The 24,405-nt window shown below is 39.4% G+C and overlaps 1 protein-coding gene across 1 annotated transcript in view; it reads right to left on the bottom strand.

Annotated features, from left to right (window-relative positions):
- The window catches only part of LOC106093690 (gamma-aminobutyric acid type B receptor subunit 1), a 400,156-nt gene that overhangs the window by 161,529 nt on the left and 214,222 nt on the right, over window positions 1-24,405 (bottom strand). Inside the window, exon 4 of the mRNA XM_059366135.1 lies at window positions 22,462-22,632. Within this exon, the coding sequence (XP_059222118.1) occupies window positions 22,462-22,632 (171 nt within the window). The remainder of the gene's footprint in view (window positions 1-22,461; window positions 22,633-24,405) is intronic.

Genomic DNA, 24,405 nt, shown 5'->3' with positions numbered 1-24,405 from the left:
GGAAGATTGGCATTCATTGGTGATGATTATGTGGTAAGGCTTCCCTAGCTGTAGGATCATTGTTTCTTCTTCTTTGGAAACCTATCATATGTGGGAAAATCTTCTTATAAATGCAATTCAATTTATGGCGGTTTGTTTGTTTGTATGTGATATCGTTTGTATTTGATATCGCCTTGGGGGCGGACCCTCCCCCTTACCCCAAAAGTACCAGCCAAAAATAAAAGTTTACCGAATGGGACAATATAGGACTTAAATGAAAGGTACTCAAGAGTAGAATACAAATTTCATATTAAAAATTGGGTCCAAGCAATTGGGGGGCCGCCCCGATCCCAAAGCCCCTTAAAATAGGTTTATTTGACGATCATGACAATATGGGTCTCAAATGAAAGGTATTCGCGTGTAGATTACGAATATGGTCAGGAAGGAGGTATAGGCTATGTAATTTGTTGATGTTGGAAAGGGGCGGGCCCTCCACCGTTACCCCAAAAATACCACCCGAAATCTAAAGTGGACCGATCGGGACAATATGGGTATCAAATCAGAAGCATGCGGGAGTAGATAATGAATCTAGCATACAAATTCATGTCGAAGTATAGGGGGTCACCACACCTCCACAAAAACGCCCAAAGTGGGCACTTTATCCAATTATGGATATATGGGACTCGGATTGATTGTTCCGTATGGACTGGAAAAGGGCAGATTGTCTCGAAATTTTCGCATATTATGTAGGTTGGTCTGGAAGGAAACATAGGCTATATAATTTGTCGGTATCGGAAGGGGGGCGGACCCTCCCCCTTACCCCAAAAGTACTACCCAAAAATAAAAATGGACCGATCGGGACAATATGGGATTCATATGAAAGTTATTCAAGAATAGAGTACAAATTTCATATTAAAAATTGGGTCCAAGCAAGGGGGGGGGGGAGCCGCCCCGACCCCAAAACCCTCCAAAATAGGTTCAGTGGACGATAATGACAATATGGGGCTCGAATGAAAGGTATTCACGAGTAGATTACGAATATGGTCAGGAAGGAGGTATAGGCTATGTAATTTGTTGATGTTGAAAGGGGGAGGGCCCTCCACCGTTACCCCAAAAGCACCACCAAAAATTAAAAGTGGACCGATAAGATCAATATGGCTATCAAATGAGAAGCATGCGGGAGTAGATAATGAATCTAGCATACAAATTCATGTCAAAGTATAGGGGGTCACCACACCCCCACAAAAACGCCCAAAATGGGCACTTTAGCTAATCGCGGATATATGGAACTCGGTTTATTTGTTCCGTATAGACTGGAAAACGGCAGAACCGATTTTCTCGAAATTTTCGCATATTGTGTAGGTTGGCCTGGAAGGAAACATAGGCCATATAATTTTTCGGTATCGGAAGGGGAACGGACCCTCCCCCTTATGCCGAAAACACCACCTAAAATCAAAAGTGAACCGATCGAAACAATATAGGTATCAAATAAAAGGTATTGAAGAGTAGAATACGAATCAGGTATTCAAATTTGAGTCTAAGTACCCATGGGGCTGACCCAACACCCAAAACTCCCCCAAACAGACCTATTGGACGTTCATTTCAATATGGGGCTCAAATGAAAGGTATGCAGGAGTAGATTTCGAATCTGGCATACAAAATCAGATCGAAGTATAGGGGGTCACACCACCCCTCAAAAACGTCATTAGACCCATTATCACTACATGATAAAGGGTGATTTTTTTTGAGGTTAGGATTTTCATGCATTAGTATTTGACAGATCACGTGGGATTTCAGACATGGTGTCAAAGAGAAAGATGCTCAGTATGCTTTGACATTTCATCATGAATAGACTTACTAACGAGCAACGCTTTCAAATCATTGAATTTTATTACCAAAATCAGTGTTCGGTTCGAAATGTGTTCATTCACCGTAACGTTGCGTCCAACAGCATCTTTGAAAAAATACGGTCCAATGATTCCACCAGCGTACAAACCACACCAAACAGTGCATTTTTCGGGATGCATGGGCAGTTCTTGAACGGCTTCTGGTTGCTCTTCACTCCAAATGCGGCAATTTTGCTTATTTACGTAGCCATTCAACCAGAAATGAGCCTCATCGCTGAACAAAATTTGTCAAAATTTGAACACATTTCGAACCGAACACTGATTTTGGTAATAAAATTCAATGATTTGCAAGCGTTGCTCGTTAGTAAGTCTATTCATGATGAAATGTCAAAGCATACTGAGCATCTTTCTCTTTGACACCATGTCTGAAATCCCACGTGATCTGTCAAATACTAATGCATGAAAATCCTAACCTCAAAAAAATCACCCTTTACTTGGCTAAACCGATTTTCCTAAAATGTTCATAGATTGTGTACGTTTGTCTGAAAGGACTCATAGGCTGTATAATTTTTAGATATCGGGTGGAGGCGGAGCCGCCCCTTTCCCCAAAAAACGCCGGCCATATCCGAAAGTGGTCCGATGGGCACCATAAAGGTATCAAATGAAAGGTATTGAAGACTAGAACACGAATATGGTATTTAAATTTGGGTCCAAGTAACCAGCAGGGTTCCCCCCCAACCCCAAAACTCCTCTAAACAGATACATTCAAAGTTCATGTCAATATGGGACTCACATGAAAAGTATTAGGCTGAAGATTACAAATATGGCATAAAACATTAGGTCCAAGTACAGGGAGGTCGCCCACCCACAAATTCCCCCAAATGGGCATGTTAGCTGATCAAGGCTTTATGGTACTCAAATGAAAGGTATTTGAGAGTAGATTACGAATATGACATTAAAATTTGCGTTCAAGTCTGGGTGGCGCTTTTCTTCCTAAAGATACGTCAAATCTGTTATTTGACCCAGTATAGCAATATGGGACTCAAATGAAAGAGATTTGAGAGTAGAAAACGAATTTGATACCCAATTTTGAATCCAAATGTTTTGGGGTACGCCCTAAAGCACCCCCCAAGCTGAACTCCATTTCCGTTGCGAATAAAGAACGAATTTGATATCTAATTACAGTGCAAACTGCCGATGGCCGCCCCAAAACACCCTCCAAACGGTTCATATTTACCGGCTTAATTTTACCGGTTCATGGCAATATGGGGCTCAAATTAAAGGAATTTGGAAGTGCAGCACGAATTTGATATCCATATATGAGTATCCATATCCATATCCCTCCCCTAATGAGAACATTACCCTAAGGAAGAACATAACCACCAGGAACTGAGAAGGGACAAACTATGGGTGCTTTCCGATTCAAGTTTAAACTCAATGATAAGCGACTTTTTTTTATAGCCGCGTCTGAACGGCGTCCCGCAGTGCGACACCTCTTTGGGAAAAATTTTTTAAATGACAATGCATGGCATTGTACCTCGCAAATGTCGCCAACATAAAGAGGGAATAAACACCGCTTTTTCCGATGTTCTCGCCAGGATTCAAACGCGATCAGCGTCATAGGCTACAATGGCACGAATTCGATATCCGCATTCAGGGCGAAGTGTCCCCACCCTAAAAGGATATTTGAGAGTTAAAGAAGGCGCATCGGGGGCCACCGTACCCAGGCCTTCAGCGTCATAGGCGGACATGCTAACTTCTGCGCTACGGTAGCCTCCGTCTGTCTGTCCATATTTTTATGTTTTTTTTTTTCAGTCAAATTTTAAGCTCAATGAGATTTTGTAGCCGAGTTCCAACGGCCTGCCGCAGTGTGACAACTCTTTGTGGAGAAGTTTTTACATGGCTGTCATTCCAAATGATACAGCACCTCCTAAATGTCGCCAGCAATAGGAGGAGATAACCACCGCAGTAAATTTTCATGATGTTCTCGCCAGAATTCGAACCCAGGCCTTCAGCGTCATAGGCGGACATGCTAACCTCTGCGCTACCGTAGTCTCCGTCTGTCTGTCCATATTTTTATGTTTTTTTCAGTCAAGTTTTAAGCTTAATGAGATTTTATAGCCGAGTCCCAACGGCATGCCGCAGTGCGACACCTCTTTGTGGAGTAGTTTTGACATGGCTGCCATACCAAATGATACAGTACCTACTAAATGTCGCCAGCATTAGGAGGGGATAACCACCGCTGTAAATTTTCAGGATGTTCTTGCCAGGATTCGAACCCAGGCCTTCAGCGTCATAGGCGGACATGCTAACCTCTGCGCTACCGTAGCCTCCGTCTGTCTAAACATATTTTTATGTTTTTTTTTTTTTCAGAGGCTAGCATGTCCGCCAATGACGTTGAACGCCTGGGTTCGAATCCTGGCGAGACCATCAGAAACAATTTTCAGCTGTGGTTTTCCCCTCCTAATGCTGGCAACATTTGTGAGGTACTATGCCATGTAAAAATTCTCTCCAAAGAGGTGTCGCACTGCGGCACGCCGTTCGGACTCGGCTATAAAAAGGAGGGCCCTCATCATTGAGCTTAAACTTGAATCGGACTGCACTCATTGAGATGTGAGATATTTGCCCCTGTTCCTTAGAGGAATGTTTATGGGCAAATTTTGCATTTGCATACTTCCGTCCCTGTGTCTGTCAATCTATCTGTCCCCCGCTGCCTGCCTGTCTGTCTGTCCGTCCATCCATCTGTATGTCAGTCTGTTTGTCTGTCTGCCCATTTGTCCGTTTTCATCTGCTCGTCCACCTGTCTGCCTCATATTGTCTCGCATTTTCTTAGTTCCGCATTCCTTTCCTCCTGTTTTTCGCATCTTCTTTTAATTTTTTCGTCTTCATCACTTGTTAGCATTTTCTGTTTCAATTTCTTCATTATGAAAATCAAATATTGCCCTATTTTCCAATTTTCCTACAACTATCTGTTTGTCCGGTTTGCTCGTCTTCCTGTCTAGGAGTCTTCGATATCCTCAGTTGATTTAAGTTTCTTATCCTTGTTTTTGCTGTCTTTCAGATATAACGGCTGACTAGGGTCCTTCTTTGATGACGTACAAATGTTTGTCTTAAATTTTGTTGCTTTTCTTTTGGGCCTCCACCTATTCCTAAACATTTGTTGACATTGATGTTTGTATAACACATAAGACTTGAAAATTTTCAAAGGCAAAAATCCTTTTAAACGAAAAACGACCAACTAGACGAGGTGAGAGGGTTTGTTGATACTCGCACATATTATGTTGTAGTTTATATTTTATTTCTGATGTTGTTGTTTTCGTTTCTTTCTTGCTGTTGTCCTAGTCCTGTTTGCCTTTAGCTGTCAAAAGTGATTTTTGCAATGTCATAAATACACACACACACACACACATGAATATTTTACTTTTACATTTATGTATGCTGAAGATGTCTCATATTCATGGACAAACTCTCTAAAGCACACATACAAACACACACACACACATTAATATTTTACTTTTACATTTATGTATGCTGAAGATGTCTCATATTCATGGACAATCTCTCTAAAGCACACATACAAACACACACACACAACTATATGTTTGTTAGTAGATGTATGTCAATACTTTAAGCCTAGTTACAGGGGTAAACATTCAGATGTATGATATATGGCATACATATACATGTGCAAATAAACGATATGAGCCTGCTTGGCACTTAAGTTAGACAGGGAAGGACTTAGAAGGGGAGATTGTTGCTAAGCAGGCCTTATATGTTTTTAAGACATAGTGTGAAACTATTTGGAAGAAATGTTTCTTTCCCAAAGGGAAAGGGAGTCAAGATTATGTCGATTTGATCACAGATAATGCGACATTGGTGTTATTCATACTCATAAGCAGATTAGCCTGATTCACTCCCCTATGAGAAACAAAGTTAAGAAGTATACAATTCATTGACCAGGCAAACATAGGAAACAAAAATTTTTTATACCTACAATTTTTATACCCTACACCACCACTGTGGTACAGGGTATTATAACTTAGTGAATTAGTTTGTAACCCCCTAAAACAAAGAGAGATAGATCTATTGATAAGTATACCGATCGACTCAGAATCACTTTCTGATTCGATTTTGCTATGTCCGTCCGTCTGTCCATGATAATGTTTGTACAAAGTACAGGTCGCAGTTTTCATCCGATCGTCTTCAAATTTGGTACAGGCATGTTTTTTGGCCTAGTTTTTACATATAAAAGCCACAGTATTGTGGATGATTTGTATTTTCCGCTAAGACTGGAAAAAAGATGGCCTTGGAAATACACTATGTAGAAATTCGGATGAAATTGGAGTACCTATTTTTATGCCCTACACCACTACTGTGGTACAGGGTATTATAGCTTAGTGAATTTGTCTCTAACACCCAAAAGAAAGAGAGTATAAGTATACCGATCGATCCAGAATCTCTTTCTGATTCGATTTAGCTATGTTCGTCTGTCTGTCCATCCGTCTCTTCTGTCCGTCTGTTTATGTTAATTTGTGTACAAAGTACAGGTCTCAGTTTTAAACCGATCGTCTTCAAATTTGGTAGAGGCATGTTTTTCGGTCTAGAGACGAAGTCTATTGAAATTGGAAAAAATCGGTTCATATCTGGATATAGCTCCCATATATATGTTCGTCCGATTTTCAGTAATAATGCAATAAAATGGTAATTTCTTAACCGATTCTCTCGAAATTTGGCAGGAAGGATTTTTTTTACGACACTCGACATAACTGGTGAATTTCATGGAAATCGGTTCAGATTTAGATATAGCTCTCATATATATATATATCGCCGTATTTTCACTTCTAGAGCCACTGCAAGCACATTTATTGACCAATCTTCCCAAAACTTCGTACCACGCTTTCCTTAACGACTACAACAATATCTGAGAAGTTTGCTCGAAATCGGTTCAGATTTGGATATAGCTCCCATATATATGTTCGTCCGATTTTCAGTAATAATGCAATAAAATGGTCATTTCTTAACCGATTCTCTCGAAATTTTTACGACACTCGACATTACTGGTGAATTCCATGGAAATCGGTTCAGATTTAGATATAACTCTCATATATATATATCGCCCGATTTTCACTTCTAGAGCCACAGCAAGCACATTTATTGACCAATCTTGCCAAAATATTGCAGAAAATGCTCATTTGTTAACAGATTATGTCGGAATTTTGAAGGAAGGGTTTTTTATGACTCTCATTATTACTGGTGAATTTCATATAAATCGGCCCAGATTTAGATATAGCTGTCGTTTATGTATATCGCCAGATTTTCCCCCCGAGAGCCACTGCAAGCACATTGTTTAACCAATCTTGCCAAAATATTGCACAACGCTTTCCTCGACGACTAACACATTATCTGAGAAGTTTGCTCGAAATCGGTGCAGAGTTAGATATAGGTCCCATATATATTGGGTTGCCCAAAAAGTAATTGCGGATTTTTCATATGACAAATTTTTTCACAGCTTGTGACTCTGTAATTGCATTCTTTCTTCTGTCAGTTATCAGCTGTTACTTTTAGCTTGCTTTAGAAAAAAAGTATATTTGATTAAAGCTCATTCTAAGTTTTATTAAAAATGCATTTACTTTCTTTTAAAAAATCCGCAATTACTTTTTGGGCAACCCAATATGTTCGTCAGGTTTTTGGGGTAATTTGCCATAATGTTGTCATTTGTCAACCGTAGTTTTTACAGTTTGAACATTTGCTCACCGAGGTCCATCAAAATTGGTTCAGAATTGGATATAGGTCACACATTGTACTTATAAGGTAGGTGTAGGGTATTATACAGTAGGCACCGCCCGACTTTTGCCCTTCCTTACTGGTTTGATATCCGTTGGGGGTTTCCGTATCGTAGATTACAAAAAGGACCAGATCTCCGAGTTTTTTGCAATGGTGTGGAACAATTTTTTTAACAAAGTTTGAGGTTAAGCAATCAAGGGGAACGCCCCACCCAAACGGACATGTTCACCGATTGGGACAATATGGGTATCAAATGAAAGGTATTTAGAAGAAGAATACGAATCTGTTGCACAAATTTGGCCTAAGATGTTTGGGAGCCGCATAACTTCAACTGACATCATCATCGCCGATTGAGACAATAAAGGACGATATGGGAACTAAAAGGAAGTCTGGTGTCAGTAGATTGCGAATTTAATTTTAATATTGGGAATCAAGTATCTGAGTTTCCGCCCAGCCCACCCCTGAGAATTACCTTCAAAAGTCGTGTAGAACAACGACCATGACAATATGGTACTCACATGGAATGTCTCAAAGTGTAAAATGCTACAACTACAACGGGATTTAAACTAAGGCGTTGGTCGACATAGGCGGACATGCTAACTTCTGCGCCACGGAGATTTCCATTGTAAAAGACAAATCTGATATCTTAATTTAGGAAAACTTTTTAAGTTGCCCGCCCTATACCAAAAAAGTTTATCTCAAACAAAGATCAATGCCTACCATGACCATATGATACTTAACTAAAAGGTCTTAGGGAGAAGAGCACAAATCTTTTAATCAAATTAGGAAACTAGTCCCCGGAGGGCTACTATGAACTTAAACACAAGTATAACCGTGTTAAGTTCGGCCGTGCCGAACTTTGGATACCCACTACCATGGATATATTAATCATCATACCTTATTATAACTCCACTACCATATCCATAGTTAATACTGGGGAGAATTACACCTTGATCTTCATTGATGGCTCCTAGATGGAGTCAGGGACTGGTAAGTGAACTACAGCTCTCCAAACTCAAGATTTATGTGGATAGCATGGCTGCGCTCAAAGCCTTGGGTTAGAGGACGATGAACTCAAGATGCATATGCAATAGGAAGGTTTCGTCTGCTCCGGGAGAACCTGACACCGGTCTTGCCTATGTGCCATTTGTCGAGCCACTGAACAAAGTATATGAGATGGCCAGAGCGGCGTCGGGGGCAAGATGGGACTCGGCGAATGGTTGCCGGATTGCTAGGGCACTCTACCCTGTCATCCACCGGAGGAGGACGAAGGAATTACTGGCGTTGCATAAGAAGTCGATTAGTACCTTGAAAGGGGTCAGAAGTAGGGCTGTGGGGTCTGACCCTCTAGTCCGACCTCTGGCCGGAGTCTAATTCGGATTCGGAGTCTCAAGCAGGAGTTGTCGTGCGGTTTGGAGCCGATGGTCATCTTCAAAACGTACTCCGACACCGTCTCAATAGTCAGACTCCGATTCCGACTTCGACTCCGGGCTTAAAACCCCGACTCCAGTCTACTCCGCAGCCCTGGCCATAACCGGACACTGTGCCATAGGACGCATGGTGGCGCACAATGACCTCTGCAAGAGTTGCCTTGAGGAGGATGAGGAGGAGACTATCGAGCTCTTGCTATGTTCATATACGACTCTGCAGGGACACAGACTCTCCTTTCTGGGCAGGAGGTTCTTCAGCGATCTAGGTGATCTTGCAAACAGATCTTTGGGAAGTCTTCTGAGATTTGTAGACGGGACGGGTGGGTTCTGGTGGAGGGTGCCATAAGCTCCGTCGAAGGCACATACGTGCTTGCGTGGGGAGAGGTGTTTCACCACCTTTCTCCTTTCCTCCTGTTTCTTTTATTCGTGTGTAACTTCTGGATATGGGCCGAGGTCTCACATCTTCTTTCTGCTCTCTTTCTCTCCAGGGTATCAGAATGGGCCAAACTGGTCTCCGAGTGAACTCACCTACGGTGGGTTTATCGCCCGCACTGGTTCTCCCTTCCTCTTCTTATACCCACCACCACAGGATGGGGGTATACTAATATAGTCATTCCATTTGTAACACCTCGAAATATTCGTCCGTTCTCTCGATGTGACTTCTTGAGCCCTTACAACAAAAATTAGCATTCGATGTTCTGTTACGGCTTCCAACAACTGTGTTAAGTACGGTCCAAATAGGTCCATAATAAGCCCTCTCCCGATATGATCGATCGCCCTTACATGCCCTTACAATTTTTTTCCGATTTTGGTTAAATTTTGAAGGATGCGTTTGGTTGTGACTTTCCACAACTGTGTCAAATACGGTCAAAATCGTCCTTTAACTGAGCTCCCAATTTGACTTCTTGAGCCCTTATAAGGCGCAATTTTTGTCCGATTTGGCTGGAAATTTGCTTGCGGCTGTGCCAATTATGGTCCAAATCAGTCTATAACCTGATATATCTCCCATATAAACCGATCTCCCGATTTGAATTCTTTAGCCCTTATGGGCCACAATTTTTGTCCGATTTGGCTAGAATTTTGCAGGTGTGACTTCCCGCAGCTGTGTCAAATACGGTCAAAATAGGTCATTAATCTGATATAGCTCCCATATAAATCGTTCTACCAATGTGATAGTCAAGAAGTCAAATCTGGAGATCGGATTATATGGGAACTATATCAGGTTATTGGAAGCCATGAAAAACCACTTCTTGCGAAATTTCAGCGAAATTGTGTTTTATTTAAAACGAATATCTATATTTGCTCGAACCCTTTAGCGTTTTCGACAGACGGGTGGACGGAGCGAAGGACAGACAGACGGACATAGGCTAGATTGATTCAGAATGTCGCGACGAGCAAGCAGATTCATATTTTATGGAGTCAAAGTGTGTATTCCCTATCCTATTACTGTCAGGTTGGGTGAAGTTGAAAAGAGGTATTAATCCGCCCCATGCCACTATGGACATACACTCGACGTCCTCGCGTTAGCACCACACCACTTCACGCATTTCGTGATCGCAAGGATCTCCGCCTGCAGAATTGTATAATGGTCAGGCAGCCTAAAACAGATGTCAGTCCCTGGGTTTTCAATGTAAATCCCCAGGCCCACTCTGTCCTCTAGCTTTGATCCATCCGTGTAACATGATCTTCCAGATGGCAATACTAGGGTTCCGTCATTCCAAGACTGGGCCGATGACAGCAGAACGTCGCAATCGACAATGGGTCGGATATCTAGAATAGTCTCCAGAGCTCTTGTGGGCGTGGTCCTCATCATCCCACCTATGCCAAGACAACATGTTTTCTGAACCTGTTGTATGGTCCTTATGTTGCACTTTTTCTCCATAGTAGTCCACCAAACGTTTGAGGCATAAGTAAGTAATGGTCTAATCTCGCTCCTGTAGAGCCAGTGGACTATCCTAGGATTCAGGCCCCATTTCGAGCCTACGGCTCGTCTACATAGTGCCCAACATGTGTGAGCCTTCTCAGTACGCTCCTGAATGTGACACTTCCAATTCAGTTTCCTGTCCAAGATCACACCTAAGTATTTGACCTTGTCAGATATCGAAATCGTCTTATTGAGGAAACGTGGTGCGTTAAATTCGCCCACCTTCGTTTTCCTCGTGAACAGGCACATTTCAGTCTTCTCTGGGTTAAAATTGGGATCTCTGGGTCAAGCCTAGTCATATGCCATATGCAAGACTCCTTCGGCCCTTCTGTATAGCTCGTTTGGGTGCTTACCCCTTAGGAGTATTATGACATGGTCTGAGTAGCAGACGGGTTCAAATCCTTCCTCAGTCTGCATTCGTATTAGGTCATTTATGGTGGTCACCCTTAGGAGTGGCGATAAAATGCCCCCCTGTGGCGTGTCCTGTGACACTTTCTCCCTTATATTTATGCCATGGGACACACAACTTATCCACCTGTTCCTTAGCATATGGTTCATCCAGTCCTTAAGGACCGGGTCCACCCGGTACTGGTCTAAGGATTGGATCAGTGTGTCGCTCCTCACATTGTTAAAAGCCCCCTGGATGTTAATGCCTACCGTCAGGGTGTACGTTTTGGCATCGATGGATTCTTCTATTTTATGCACAACCTCGTGCAGTGGAGACTGCCCCACCGACCTTCCCTTGACATAGGCATGCTATTTGTATTTGAGCAGTTCGCTGAATGCCCTACTCTTTATCATGGTGTCCACAATACGTTCCATGGTTTTGAGTAGAAAGGACATAAGGCTTATGGTTCTGTAGGCCTTTGGTGTCGCTTAACTTGCCTTGCCGGGCTTAGGTATAAACACCACCCTTGCCGCCAGGCTTTCGGAGTATATGAAAGTCCTAGGCACGCTGTGAAAATTTTGGTCAGACGAGGCGCCAGATAGTCTGCCTCTTTCGGTAGTAACGCCGGAAATATCCCATCAGGTCCGGGTGACTTAATTGCTGTGAAGCTCGTCAAGGATTCCTTCACCATAATTTCCGTTATTATAAACCTTCGACCAACGTCATTATTCCAAGATTCCGGTATCTCCATGAGTCCCGTCGTATCCTGTGGAAATTGGGTTTTCATCAAAAGCCTCAACATGTCCTCCGTTGTCTCTGCTCTCACTCCCATATCGTCTTATTACTGTCACTATTTATGGTTATTTTCCCTCGAAGATGGATAATTTGGGAAATGTCGCCAATTTGAATTTTTTTTATGAAATCGCGAATTAAGGCCAATTTCCCTTTAGGGAGCTTAGTTTAGAAAATTCAGCCAATGTAAAATTAGGTCTCATCAACAACTCTTTTCTTTGTATGACTTTGTTCCGCCTCTGTTTTGTGCTGATGGCCTGTCTGCTTGTGGATTTTTTTCCTACTACAAACAAGAACACACATCACTCACAAACATGTGGCATGCTTGTTTATGTGGATATGTTTGGTTTTTTTTCTAATATTTTTTTGGGCATGTGTGAATATTAAATTAGATAATGTTATTTATGACAAACTAAACATTTAAGCATGTTTTTGCTATTTCTTCCTTTCTCCCTCCTTTACCATCTCTGAAAAGCAGTGCTTGAAGACTTAATTCAATTTTCCTATTTTTTGATGAACTCTTGTGTTGATGTTGCTTGCTTCAAAAAGCTTTTTTTATAGCCTACTTTTAGGGATGGGGCGTTTGGTAGTTTCGTCATTTCGTTTGAAACTACTCGAAATATTAATCGGAGACCCAGAAAGGAATAAATCTTCTTGAAAGTCTTGATTTAGGATGACAAGACGTCAGTCCGTCTATAAACCGATCTAACGATTTGACAGCTTGAGCCTCTACAGGGTCCTCTTCTTATACAATTTGGCAGAAATTTTGCACAATGATATCTGCTATAAATTGCAACATCCATGCTAAGTGTGATCTGATATAGCTCCCATATAAACCTATATCTAAATTTGAAGCCTTGAGTACCTAACTCAAGGAGGCAATTCTCATCCAAACACATAAGAAAATCCATGGAATTTCTTACTTGCCATCTCACTATCATTTTTAAGTTTCTCCCTTAACAGTGAAACCTTGCAAAGAACTACCCATATGCAATCCATGGTGGAGGGTATATAAGATTCAGCACGGCCGAACTTTTTTCCTTCTTCTGTTTTCGTGTTTTTTTTTTTGTTTTCGGATTTTGTTTTTTGACAGAATAATTGAAAAATCCCATTTAAAAGTTGTACATACACTCGAAATTGGACTCTTATCTCTAAGCCATGCAAATGAATGTTCTCTATCGTATATCAAATTATATTTCAATTTATTTGAAGAGCAACAGTACAAGAAATTTCATAACAACTTACTAGGGTTTAGTAAAATTAGAAGTAGAATTTTGTAATGAATATTTCTGAGAATACGACTGCGAAAGAGAGAGAGAGAGAGAGCTGAGTTCAAATTGTTTGGTATTTAATTACAATGAGGAATATTTTTATGAAAGTTTGTTGCAACTTGCAATAAACTTTTGATTGAATTTGCTGTTGAAGAAGCCCATGGAAGCTTAGCATTACACAATTAAGGAAACTAGAGTTTAAGTATGAAAAATCAAATTAAAAAAATTTCAGTTACAAGCCTGGGTATTCATATGAGTGTCCGTCTGTTTGAAACAGAAGCCAGTAAGGTGGAGGGGGGAAGGGTGTTGGAGGAGCAAGGCGGTGGAGAAGCAAGGTGGTGGGGAGAAAGGTGGTGAAGGAGCAAGGCGGTGGAGGAGCAAGGTGTTGGGGAGTAAGGTGGTGGAGGAGTAAAAAATTTCAGTAATAAGCCTAGGTATTCATCTGATTGTCCGTCTGTATGTAACTGAAGACAGTCGGGAAAGGTGGTGGAGGAGTAGGGTGTTGGAGGAGTAAGTTGGTGGTGGAGGATTAAGTTGGTGGAGGAGTAAGGTGGTGGAGGAGCAAGTTGTTGGAGGAGTAAGAGTAAAGCGGTGGTGGAGCAAGGTGTTGGCGGAGTAAGATGGTGGAGGAGCAAGGCGGTGGAGGAGTATGGTGGTGGTGGAGCAAGGTGGTGGAGGAGCAAGGTGGTGGAGGAGTAAGGTGGTGGAGGAGAAAGGTGGTGGAGGAGTAAGGCGGTGGAGGAGCAAAGCGGTGGAGGAGTAAGGTGACGGAGGAGCAAGGCGGTGGAGGAGTAAGGTGGTGGAGGAGCAAGGTGGTGGAGGAGCAAGGTGTTGGAGGAGTAAGGTGGTGGAGGAGCAAGGTGGTGGAGAAGTAAGGCGGTGGAGGAGCAAGGTGGTGGAGGAGTAAGGCGGTGGAGGAGTAAAGCGGTGGAGGAGTAAAGCGGTGGAGGAGTTAGGCGGTGGAGGAGTAAGTATGGTGGTAGAGGATCAAAGCGGTGGAGGAGTAAGGTGGTGGAGGAGCAAGGCGGTGGAGGAGTAAGGTAGTGGAGGAGCAAGGCGGTGGAGGAGTAAGGTGGTGGAGGAGTAAGGCGGTGGAGGAGCAAGGTGGTGGAGGAGTAAGGTGGTGGATTAGTAAGGTGGTGGATTAGTAAGGTGGTCATTGTGATTTATAGCCAAATCATGAAGATATTGATAGGTCAGCTGGTAGTTACTATCCTAATCCATTAACGCCTGACCCTCGATTCCCATGTCCGATTTTGACGAAATTCATATATATATTATTTGGAGCATTGCTATTGACGTAGAACTTTTATTCCCACCACCAGAGGATAGGGGGTATATTTATTAAGCCATATCATTTGCAGCATATCGAAATATCCATTTCCGACATATAATTCGTCGTTAAATTCTAAGACGATATAACGATGTTTCCGTGTCTGCCCGTTTGTGTGTCCGTTAGTTGCAATCACTTTACAGTCTTTAAAAATTGAGATATTGAGTTGAAATTTTGCGCTGACTCGTATTTTTTCTATACGCAGGTTAAGTTCGTGAGTGGGCCACATCGGACTATCTTTGGATATAGCTGCGATATAGACCGCTTTGTCGATTAAGGGTCTTGAGCCCATTAAAGCTGCATTTTTAACACGATTTCGCTGAGACTTGAAGCAGTGAGTTGTTTTAAGCCTTCCGCTATTACACCTAAATATGGTCCAGATCAGACTATATGCAGATATAGCTGGAATATATAGACCGGATGTATAAGAGTTCTCGTGACCTGAATCAAGTATGATCCAGTACAGCCCCCATTCGCATATTACTATGGATATGGAGTTGTTATAAAAGAGGATGATTAATTTATCCATGGTGGTGGGTATCCTTAATCAACATGTTTTTACTTTTTTTTTTTTAATTATTTACCAAAAATGTTTTTCTCTCTTGCGTTAGTCGGCCTAAAATGACCGCGAGAATGTGTGTAAGGATGAAAACATTGTTTTTATAAATTGAAGAAAATAATGTGCCAGCTATCAAACCAATTGTGGGGCTATATTGTCTTTGAAAAGAGCTTCTCGTCCCTCGTCTCTGAGCCTCCATAAAGTATCTAGCTATGTCCTTCCGTCCGTCCTTCCGTCCGTCCTTCCGTCCGTCCTTCCGTCCTTCCGTCCGTCCTTCCGTCCGTCCTTCCGTCCGTCCTTCCGTCCGTCCTTCCGTCCGTCCTTCCGTCCTTCCGTCCGTCCTTCCGTCCGTCCTTCCGTCCGTCCTTCCGTCCGTCCTTCCGTCCGTCCTTCCGTCCTTCCGTCCTTCCGTCCGTCCGTCCTTCCGTCCGTCCTTCCGTCCGTCCGTTCTTCCGTCCTTCCGTCCGTCCGTCCTTCCTTCCGTCCGTCCGTCCTTCCGTCCGTCCGTCCTTCCGTTCGTCCGTCCTTCCGTCCTTCCGTCCGTCCGTCCTTCCGTCCGTCCGTCCTTCCGTCCGTCCGTCCTTCCGTCCGTCCGTCCTTCCGTCCGTCCGTCCTTCCGTCCGTCCTTCCGTCCGTCCGTCCTTCCGTCCGTCCGTCCTTCCGTCCGTCCGTCCGTCTTTCCGTCCGACCTTCCGTCCGTCTTTCCGTCCGTCCGTCCGTCTTTCCGTCCGACCTTCCGTCCGTCCTTCCGTCCGTCCTTCCGTCCGTCCGTCCTTCCGTCCGTCCTTCCGTCCGTCCTTCCGTCCGTCCTTCCGTCCGTCCTTCCGTCCGTCCTTCCGTCCGTCCTTCCGTCCGTCCTTCCGTCCTTCCGTCCGTCCTTCCGTCCGTCCTTCCGTCCGTCCTTCCGTCCGTCCTTCCGTCCGTCCTTCCGTCCGTCCTTCCGTCCGTCCTTCCGTCCGTCCTTCCGTCCGTCCTTCCGTCCGTCCTTCCGTCCGTCCTTCCGTCCGTCCTTCCGTCCGTCCTTCCGTCCGTCCTTCCGTCCGTCCTTCCGTCCGTCCTTCCGTCCGTCCTTCCGTCCGTCCTTCCGTCCGTCCTTCCGTCCGTCCTTCCGTCCGTCCTTCCGTCCGTCCTTCCGTCCGTCCTTCCGTCCGTCCTTCCGTCCGTCCTTCCGTCCGTCCTTCCGTCCGTCCTTCCGTCCGTCCTTCCGTCCGTCCTTCCGTCCGTCCTTCCGTCCGTCCGTCCTTCCGTCCGTCCGTCCTTCCGTCCGTCCGTTCTTCCGTCCGTCCGTCCTTCCTTCCGTCCGTCCGTCCTTCCGTCCGTCCTTCCTTCCGTCCGTCCTTCCTTCCGTCCGTCCGTCCGTCCGTCCGTCCTTCCTTCCGTCCGTCCTTCCGTCCTTCCGTCCTTCCGTCCGTCCTTCCGTCCGTCCGTCCGTCTTTCCGTCCGTCTTTCCGTCCGTCCGTCCGTCTTTCCGTCCGACCTTCCGTCCGTCCGTCCTTCCGTCCGTCCTTCCGTCCGTCCTTCCGTCCGTCCTTCCGTCCGTCCTTCCGTCCGTCCGTCCGTCCTTCCGTCCGTCCTTCCGTCCGTCCTTCTTTCCGTCCTTCCTTCCGTCCTTCTTTCCGTCCTTCCTTCCGACCTTCTGTCCGTCCTTTCTTCCGTCCTTCCGTCCTTCCATCCGTCCTTCCGTCCGTCCTTCCGTTCGTCCTTCCGTCCGTCCTTCCGTCCGTCCTTCCGTCCGTCCTTCCGTCCGTCCTTCCGTCCGTCCTTCCGTCCTTCCGTCCGTCCTTCCGTCCGTCCTTCCGTCCGTCCTTCCGTCCGTCCTTCCGTCCGTCCGTCCTATAGTGGTCGAACAACACTCATTGATATGTGAGAAGTTTGCTCCTGTTCCTCAATGGAATGTTTTTTTTTGTAAATAAAACTTTTTTAAATTTTTTCTACTCCATGCTGACTTTTCTACCATAATAACTTTTTGCGCTTCCACTGATGATACTTCAAATGGATTATCCTACTCAACACATACACACATTCACACACACACACAAGCAGGCGCATGGCAAATGTATGTTAATTATGTAATATTGTAGACATAATTAAATAAAACATAGATTTGCTCTTTATTGTTGCAATTTGTGGCAAAATTTATGATTTTGTTGGCACAAATTTTGTAATTGCTGTAAATTGAAATGGATATTGTAGATAAATGCAAAACCATTTACAAGCCACAAACGAAAAACAAAAAAAGAAGAAATTTTATGCTCTCATATATATACGTATTTATTTAAATGGTAGCTGTTTAAAATGTCATACAAAGTAGAATTAATGTGAAACGTTTATAATATTTTGCATTGCGTGGAGCATAAATTCGCTCCAAACATTTAAGAGACTCTAAACGTATAATTAATTTAAATTTTGGATATGGAGTGCGTATGAGTGATATTATTGTTGTTGATGATGATGATGACGATGGGGTATGGGAGCGTATGCATAATATCAATGTAACATAAGTCAATGATTGAGACATGCCATAGGATGTGGTAGCGTATGAGTACAATAATAATAATTTAGGATTATTAATGCTTAGAATAATGGTTGGAATAAGTAAGAAAGTTCTACAATGCTGAACCCATTGATTTAACCCATTAATGCCTGATTATCGATTGTCCGATTTTGATGAATTTCATTAATATACAGGGTGGCTGATGAAAGCCGCTACCAAAAAAAAATGTAATAACTTTTTTTCTATTTAATAATAATAATTTAATAATTAATTTAATTAATTAATTAATTAATTTAATTAATAATAATTTAATAATTAATTTAATAATTTAATTTAACATGAATAAAAGAAATATGTATTCCATACACCGAAAAAAAAATGTAGTAATATTCATCATTGTAGCAATATTCATCAGCCACCCTGTATTACTAAGAAATATTTTCTACAAAAAAGTTGGTATCGAAATTTGAACCATAAAAATTCCGAAATTTTTTCTATAAAAAATGAGATATAAAAGATTTTCTATAAAAAATTTGGTATTAAAATTTTTTCTATAACAAATTTTATAAATATTTGAATAAAAAGGTTTTGGTACCAACATTTTTTCAATAAAAAATTTAGATACAGAAATTTTTTGAATAAAAAAAAATTAATACAGAAATTTTTTCATTAAAAAAGATTTATTACAGAAATTTTTTCAATACAAAAAAATTTGTTGCAGAAATTTTTTTGAAAAAAAAAATTGTTACAGAAAATTTTCAATTAAAAAAGAATTGTAACATGAATTTTTTCAATCAACAATTTTTTATTGAAAAAAAAAATGTTTTAAAATTTTTCTATAAAATGCTTGGCACCAACATTTTATCAATATAAAGTTTGGCAGCGAAATTTTTTCTACAAAAAACTGGCAGCGAAATTTTTTCTACAAAAAACTGGCAGCGAAATTTTTTCAACAAAAGGCGAGCAAAATTTTCTTTATGAAAAATTCCATAGCGAAACTTTTTTAAAAAAAAAAATTTAGTAGCGAAATCAAAATATTGTAGTTGGTAGCGAAATTTTTTCTAAAAAAATTTGAATGTGAAAGATTTTGTCAAAAAATATTTGCCACCCAAAGAAAATTAAATTGATAACGAAGTTCTTTCAGTTTAAATTTGTCTACAAATTATACGGTAGCAAAATTTTTTTCTCTAAAAAATTTGGTAGCGAAATTTTTCTCTAAAAAATTTGGTAGCAAAATTAGTTTCTCTAAAAAATTTGGTAGGGAAATGTTTCTCTAAAAAATTTGGTAGCGAAATTTCTCTATAAAAAAATTTAGTTGCGAAATTTTTTGTAAATTAAATTTGGAAACGAAATTTTTTCAATAAAAAATTTGTTAGTGAAATTGTTTCTATAAAAAAATTGTTAGCGAAATTTTTTCTATAAAAAATTTGTTACGGAAACTTTTTCTATAAAAAATTTGTTAGCAAAATTTTCTCTTTAAAAAATTTGGTGGTTAAAAATTTAATAGCAAAATTTTTTCTTTTGAAAATTTTTAGCGAAAATTTTCTATAAAAAGGTAAGGAGCGAAATTTTTAGTAAATTGGATTTGGAAATTAAATTTTTTTTTTAAAAAATTATTACCGATATCTTTCGGAAGTGAAATAAATTCGGAAGTGAAATAGTTTTAAAAAAAAATTGTCACCGAAATTTTGCCTACTAAAAATTTGTTAGCGAAATATTTTCTATAAGAAAAATTAAATTGATAATAAAGTTTTTTAAGTTAAAATTTATCGACAAAATATATGGTAGCGAAAATTTTTTCTATAAAAGAATTGGTACCGAAATTTTTTTTCTAAAATATTTTATAGCGAAATTTTTTGGAAATTAAATTTGGAAACGAGTTTTTTTCTGTAAAAATTTACTAAGTGAAATTTTGTCTACTTAATATTTGGTAGCGAAATACTTTCTACACGAAAATTAAATTTATTTTTTCTCTAAAAAATTTGGTAGCGAAATTTTTTCTATAAAAAATTTGGTAGCGAAATTATTTTTATAAAAAATTTGGTATCGAAATTTTTTTATAAAAAATTCGGTAGCGAAATTTTTTCTATAAAAAAAAATTATTGATAACGTTGTTTTTAAAGGTAAAATTTGTCTACAAAATATATGGCAGCAAAATTTTTTCTTGAAAAAATTTTTTAGCGAAATATTTTATTAAAAAATTTGTGAACGAATTCTTCTGTAAAAATGTGTGTTTAAAAAATTTGGAAGCGAAATTTTTTTCTATAAAAAATTTGTTAGTGAAGTTGGTTCTTTAAAATGTTTGTTAGCGATATTAAAAAAAAATATTGTAGCGAAATTTTTTCTATTTGGCAGCGAAATTTTTTCTACATAAAATTTAATAATTAAAATTTTGCTAAAAAATAATTAAGCAGCGAAAGTTGTTTCTGTACAATTTTGTGCCAATGTCTTTTCCATAAAAAATTTGGAAGTGAAATAGTTTGTTAAAAAAAAAATTGCCACCGAAATTTTGTCTACTAAAATTTGGTAGCGAAATAATTTCTTTAAACAAAAGTTAAATTGAAAACGAAGTTTTTTTCAGTTAAAATTTGTCTACAAAATATATGGTAACGAAATTTTTTCTCCAAAAAATTTGGTATCGAAATTTTTTCCAAGAAATTTGGTAGCGAAATTGTTTTAGTAAAAACTTTGGTGCCAACATATTTTCTACAATTTGCTACAAAAATTTGGTGTAATTTTGTAGCGAAATATTTTATTAAAAAAATTTGTGAACGAATTTTTCTATAAAAATGTTTTACAGATATCTTTTCTATAAAAAAATTGGGTCAGAAATATTTGTTAACGAAAATTGTCTAAAAAAAAATATGGAAGCGAAATTTTTTCTCTAAAAAGTTTGTTAACGAGTTGTTTCTTTTAAATGTTTGTTATCGAAATTAAAAAAAAAAACAATATTGTAACGAATTTTTTCTCTAAAAAAATTGGTAATGAAATTTTATCTGTAAAAAAAATTTGGTAGCGAAATTTTATCGATAAAAAAAATTTGGTAGCGAAATTTTTTCTATAAAATTATTTGGTAGAGAAATATCTTTTCTATAGAACAATTGGCTCAGAAATATTTTCTAGTAAAATTTGTTAGCGAAATTTGTATTGATGAAATATGGAAGCGAAATTTTTTCTACAATAAATTTTGTAGCGAATTTTTTCTATAGTAAATTTTTCACCAACATTTTTTCTATAAGAATTTTGGTAGCGAAATTTTTTATAGAAAAAATTTTTAGCCAAATTTTTTCTAACTAAATCTGTTAGCGAAATTTTTTCTAAAAAAAAAATATGGTAGGGACATTTTCTTTAAAAAACAGCAAAATTTTATTTCTTTAAGAAATATGGTGCCGATTTTTTTCTAAAAAAAATTTGACAGCAATATTTTTTTATAAAATTTGGTAGCGAAATTTTTTCTATAAAAAATTAATAGAGAATTTTTTGTATAAAAAATTTTTATAAAAAATTTGGTAGGGAAGTTTTTCTTTTAAAAATTTGGAAGGGGAAATTTTTCCTATAAAAAATTTGGTAGCGAAATTTTTTTTTTTATAAAAAATATGTTAGCTTAATTTTTTCTATAAAAAATTAAGTGCAGACGTTTTTTCTATTAAAATTAGTTTTTGAAATTTTTCTATAAAAAATATGGTAGCGAAATTTTTTCTATAAAATAATATGGTAGCGAAATTTTTTCAATTTTTTTTTTTTTTATAATTTTTGAAGAAAAGTAAAAAACTTATGAATTCCTTAGGCACTTTGTTTTTACAAAAAAAGGAACATTTCCCAATATTTTAAGACTATTTAGCAATGATAAGTGGATCGAGATTCATAAAAATTTGACCATGAACATAGTTTTCGGGAACAGGGGCAAACATTTCATATATCACTGAGTGCTGTCTGTTTCGAGTTTTAGGTTCAATGGTAAGGGGCTTCCGTTTATAGTCGAGTCTGAACGACGTTCCGCAGGGCGACACTTCTTGAGGAAGGAGTTTCTATATGGCATAGTACCTCACAAATGTTGTCAGCATTAGAAATATTATTAAGTTGCCCAAAAAGTAATTGCGGATTTTTCATATAGTCGGCGTTGACAAATTTTTTCACAGCTTGTGACTCTGTAATTGCATTCTTTCTTCTGTCAGTTATCAGCTGTTACTTTTAGCTTGCTTTAGAAAAAAAGTGTAAAATAGTATATTTGATTAAAGTTCATTCTAAGTTTTATTAAAAATGCATTTACTTTCTTTTAAAAAATCCGCAATTACTTTTTGGGCAACCCAATAGATAACCATCATTGATAATTTTTTTGGATGTTCTCGCCAGGATTCGAACCCAGGCATACAGCGTCATAGGCAAACAAGCTTGCCTCTGCGCAACGGTGGTCTCCAATTGTTGCGTATACATGATATTAATTATGGGACATTGATGCGTATAATTATTAATAATAAAGAAAATCTTTTTTATATACCCAAACTTATTGCTTAGTTTCAGCCGTAAACAAATCCCATGGCGGATTTTAACATTTTTAATACCTCTCGCTATCTTTAAGAGTAGTTATATGTTGCTTTGAAATAATCCCCTTATTTGTAGAAATTTTATTTTTTTATTTTTCACTACAAAATAAACTTACCGATATAAAAACTTCCTCCGCTTGCTGTAGAATGGCAACACGTGACCAGCCGAATTTCTTCATTAACTTAATTCTAGTGGGATTATGAACAGTAGCCGAAGGATGTGTACGAAATAATGTGGGAAAGCGGCTACGATCCGATAAAGCTGGAGATGAGGCGCCATAGCACAGCTAAACACGTAGAGAGAGAGAGAGAGGGAAAGAAAAAACACAAAACATAAATGTGGAAATTATTCGCAATAAAATCTCAATGTATAGTTTTTCATTTTCAAAATGGAAAGAAAATTATGTTGATTCCTTAAAAAGAAAAAAACAAAAACAGTTTTCTTTGTTGCTACTATACAAAGGTAGGGTAGTGAAGCAAGAAAACTTCCCACTCCCAAGTTTCGCCATTCATAAATCTTATTTTGTTATTCCTTGAAAATTTGAGGGAAAATTATGCGACGCTTAACTTTGTTTTCTGGGTACTCTACTAAATTACTTCTCCTTGTCTAAGGCAGCACTACTGACAACTCCAAAACTACTGCTAACTACATAGTTTATGGCTATATAGGAAGCATGCCATGCGCCAGGATTATGAGAGGCAAGATGAGCTGAAACCTTTCAGCTTCTTTATGCCAAAAACAAAATTCTTAGAAAATATTGGACACCTTTCTATAGCTAGCCTTTTGAAAAGGGAAGAGAGGAGTTTTTATATTTTCCAACTAGTCCAACTAAAGCCATGGCAGCATGTTTGTAACTAGCAGAGAAGAGGGCATGCTTAAGAAATGATTTGCAAAGACACTTTGACATAAAAACAGGACAACATTAACACACTCTCAGCTTCACAGCATTGTTTTGTGTACGCAAAAGTTTTCGTTGAGGTAAACAACTTACAAGGACTTCTAAACCAATTCTGCCTTGGATAGACAATAACTAACTCCTGCTTAAACGAAGAGTCCTTTCATTCAAAAGGATCATCAGCTAGGGTAGTACTAAGAAATAATAGATATATATTTGGGTTTATGCAGGGGCTTTTGGCCAGAGTCTGGTTGGGGGAAGAGTTGCTTGTGTTGTGGCATTGTTGTCATCTTTCCAGCCAACAATGAAAGTGTTGAAAGTTTTTCTTTTGTTGTAACAGGAACTATGCTGCTGTTGTTGTTTTTTTGTTATCTTGAAATCCTGTAAAGATTTTCACTTGTATCCTTTGGTTATCCTTTTGAGAATAGTTGAAGTAGCTGCTTCTCTAAATTACGGACAATCATTGAAAACTATGAAATATGTATTATTATGGGAATTTCTAGTCATTGTACGAGGTTGTATAATCAGAATGGGAAGTTATAAGGAGCAAAAAAGAGATTTGAGCATTAAATAATAAAATACATACAAACTTTTTCATATGGTACCAGGTTGCTTAAATATTATATTAATGAAGAAACTTAATGCGTATGATTAATAATACTTTAAAACGGTTTAACGAAACCCAAATTTTAGGTTAAGGACCATGATTAATGGATCTGCACCTGGAATATTCGCACTCTTTACAGAGAAGGTGCAGCATACGCGCTGGCGGATGTATTGGAGACATATAAGGCAGATATTACCGCCTTACAGGACGTGCGATGGACTGGTAATGGCGTCACTACAACACCAAACGGTGACGAACTATAGCTGCCATAACACGAGGCATGAATTTGGTTGTGGATTTGTGGTTATTCGGGGAATGAAACACCTTGTCTCCAGCTTTACTCCGGTGGATGAGAGGCTGGTCATAATCAGCATAAAAGCCAAATTCTTCAACATCAGCCTTGTTTGTGCCCATACCCCGACTGAAGACAAAGACGAGCAGACCAAGGATATTTTCTAAGAGCGCCTAGAGAGAGAATATGACCGCTGCCCCGCCCATGATATTAAAATCGTTCTGGGAGATTTTAATGCGAAAATAGGTAAGGAAGACATTTTTGG

This window comes from Stomoxys calcitrans, chromosome 3 (genome assembly GCF_963082655.1).
Source record: "Stomoxys calcitrans chromosome 3, idStoCalc2.1, whole genome shotgun sequence".
Lineage (NCBI taxonomy): Eukaryota > Metazoa > Arthropoda > Insecta > Diptera > Muscidae > Stomoxys > Stomoxys calcitrans.
Note: the sequence above shows the minus strand (reverse complement) of the source record. Positions and strands in the feature narration are given on the sequence as shown.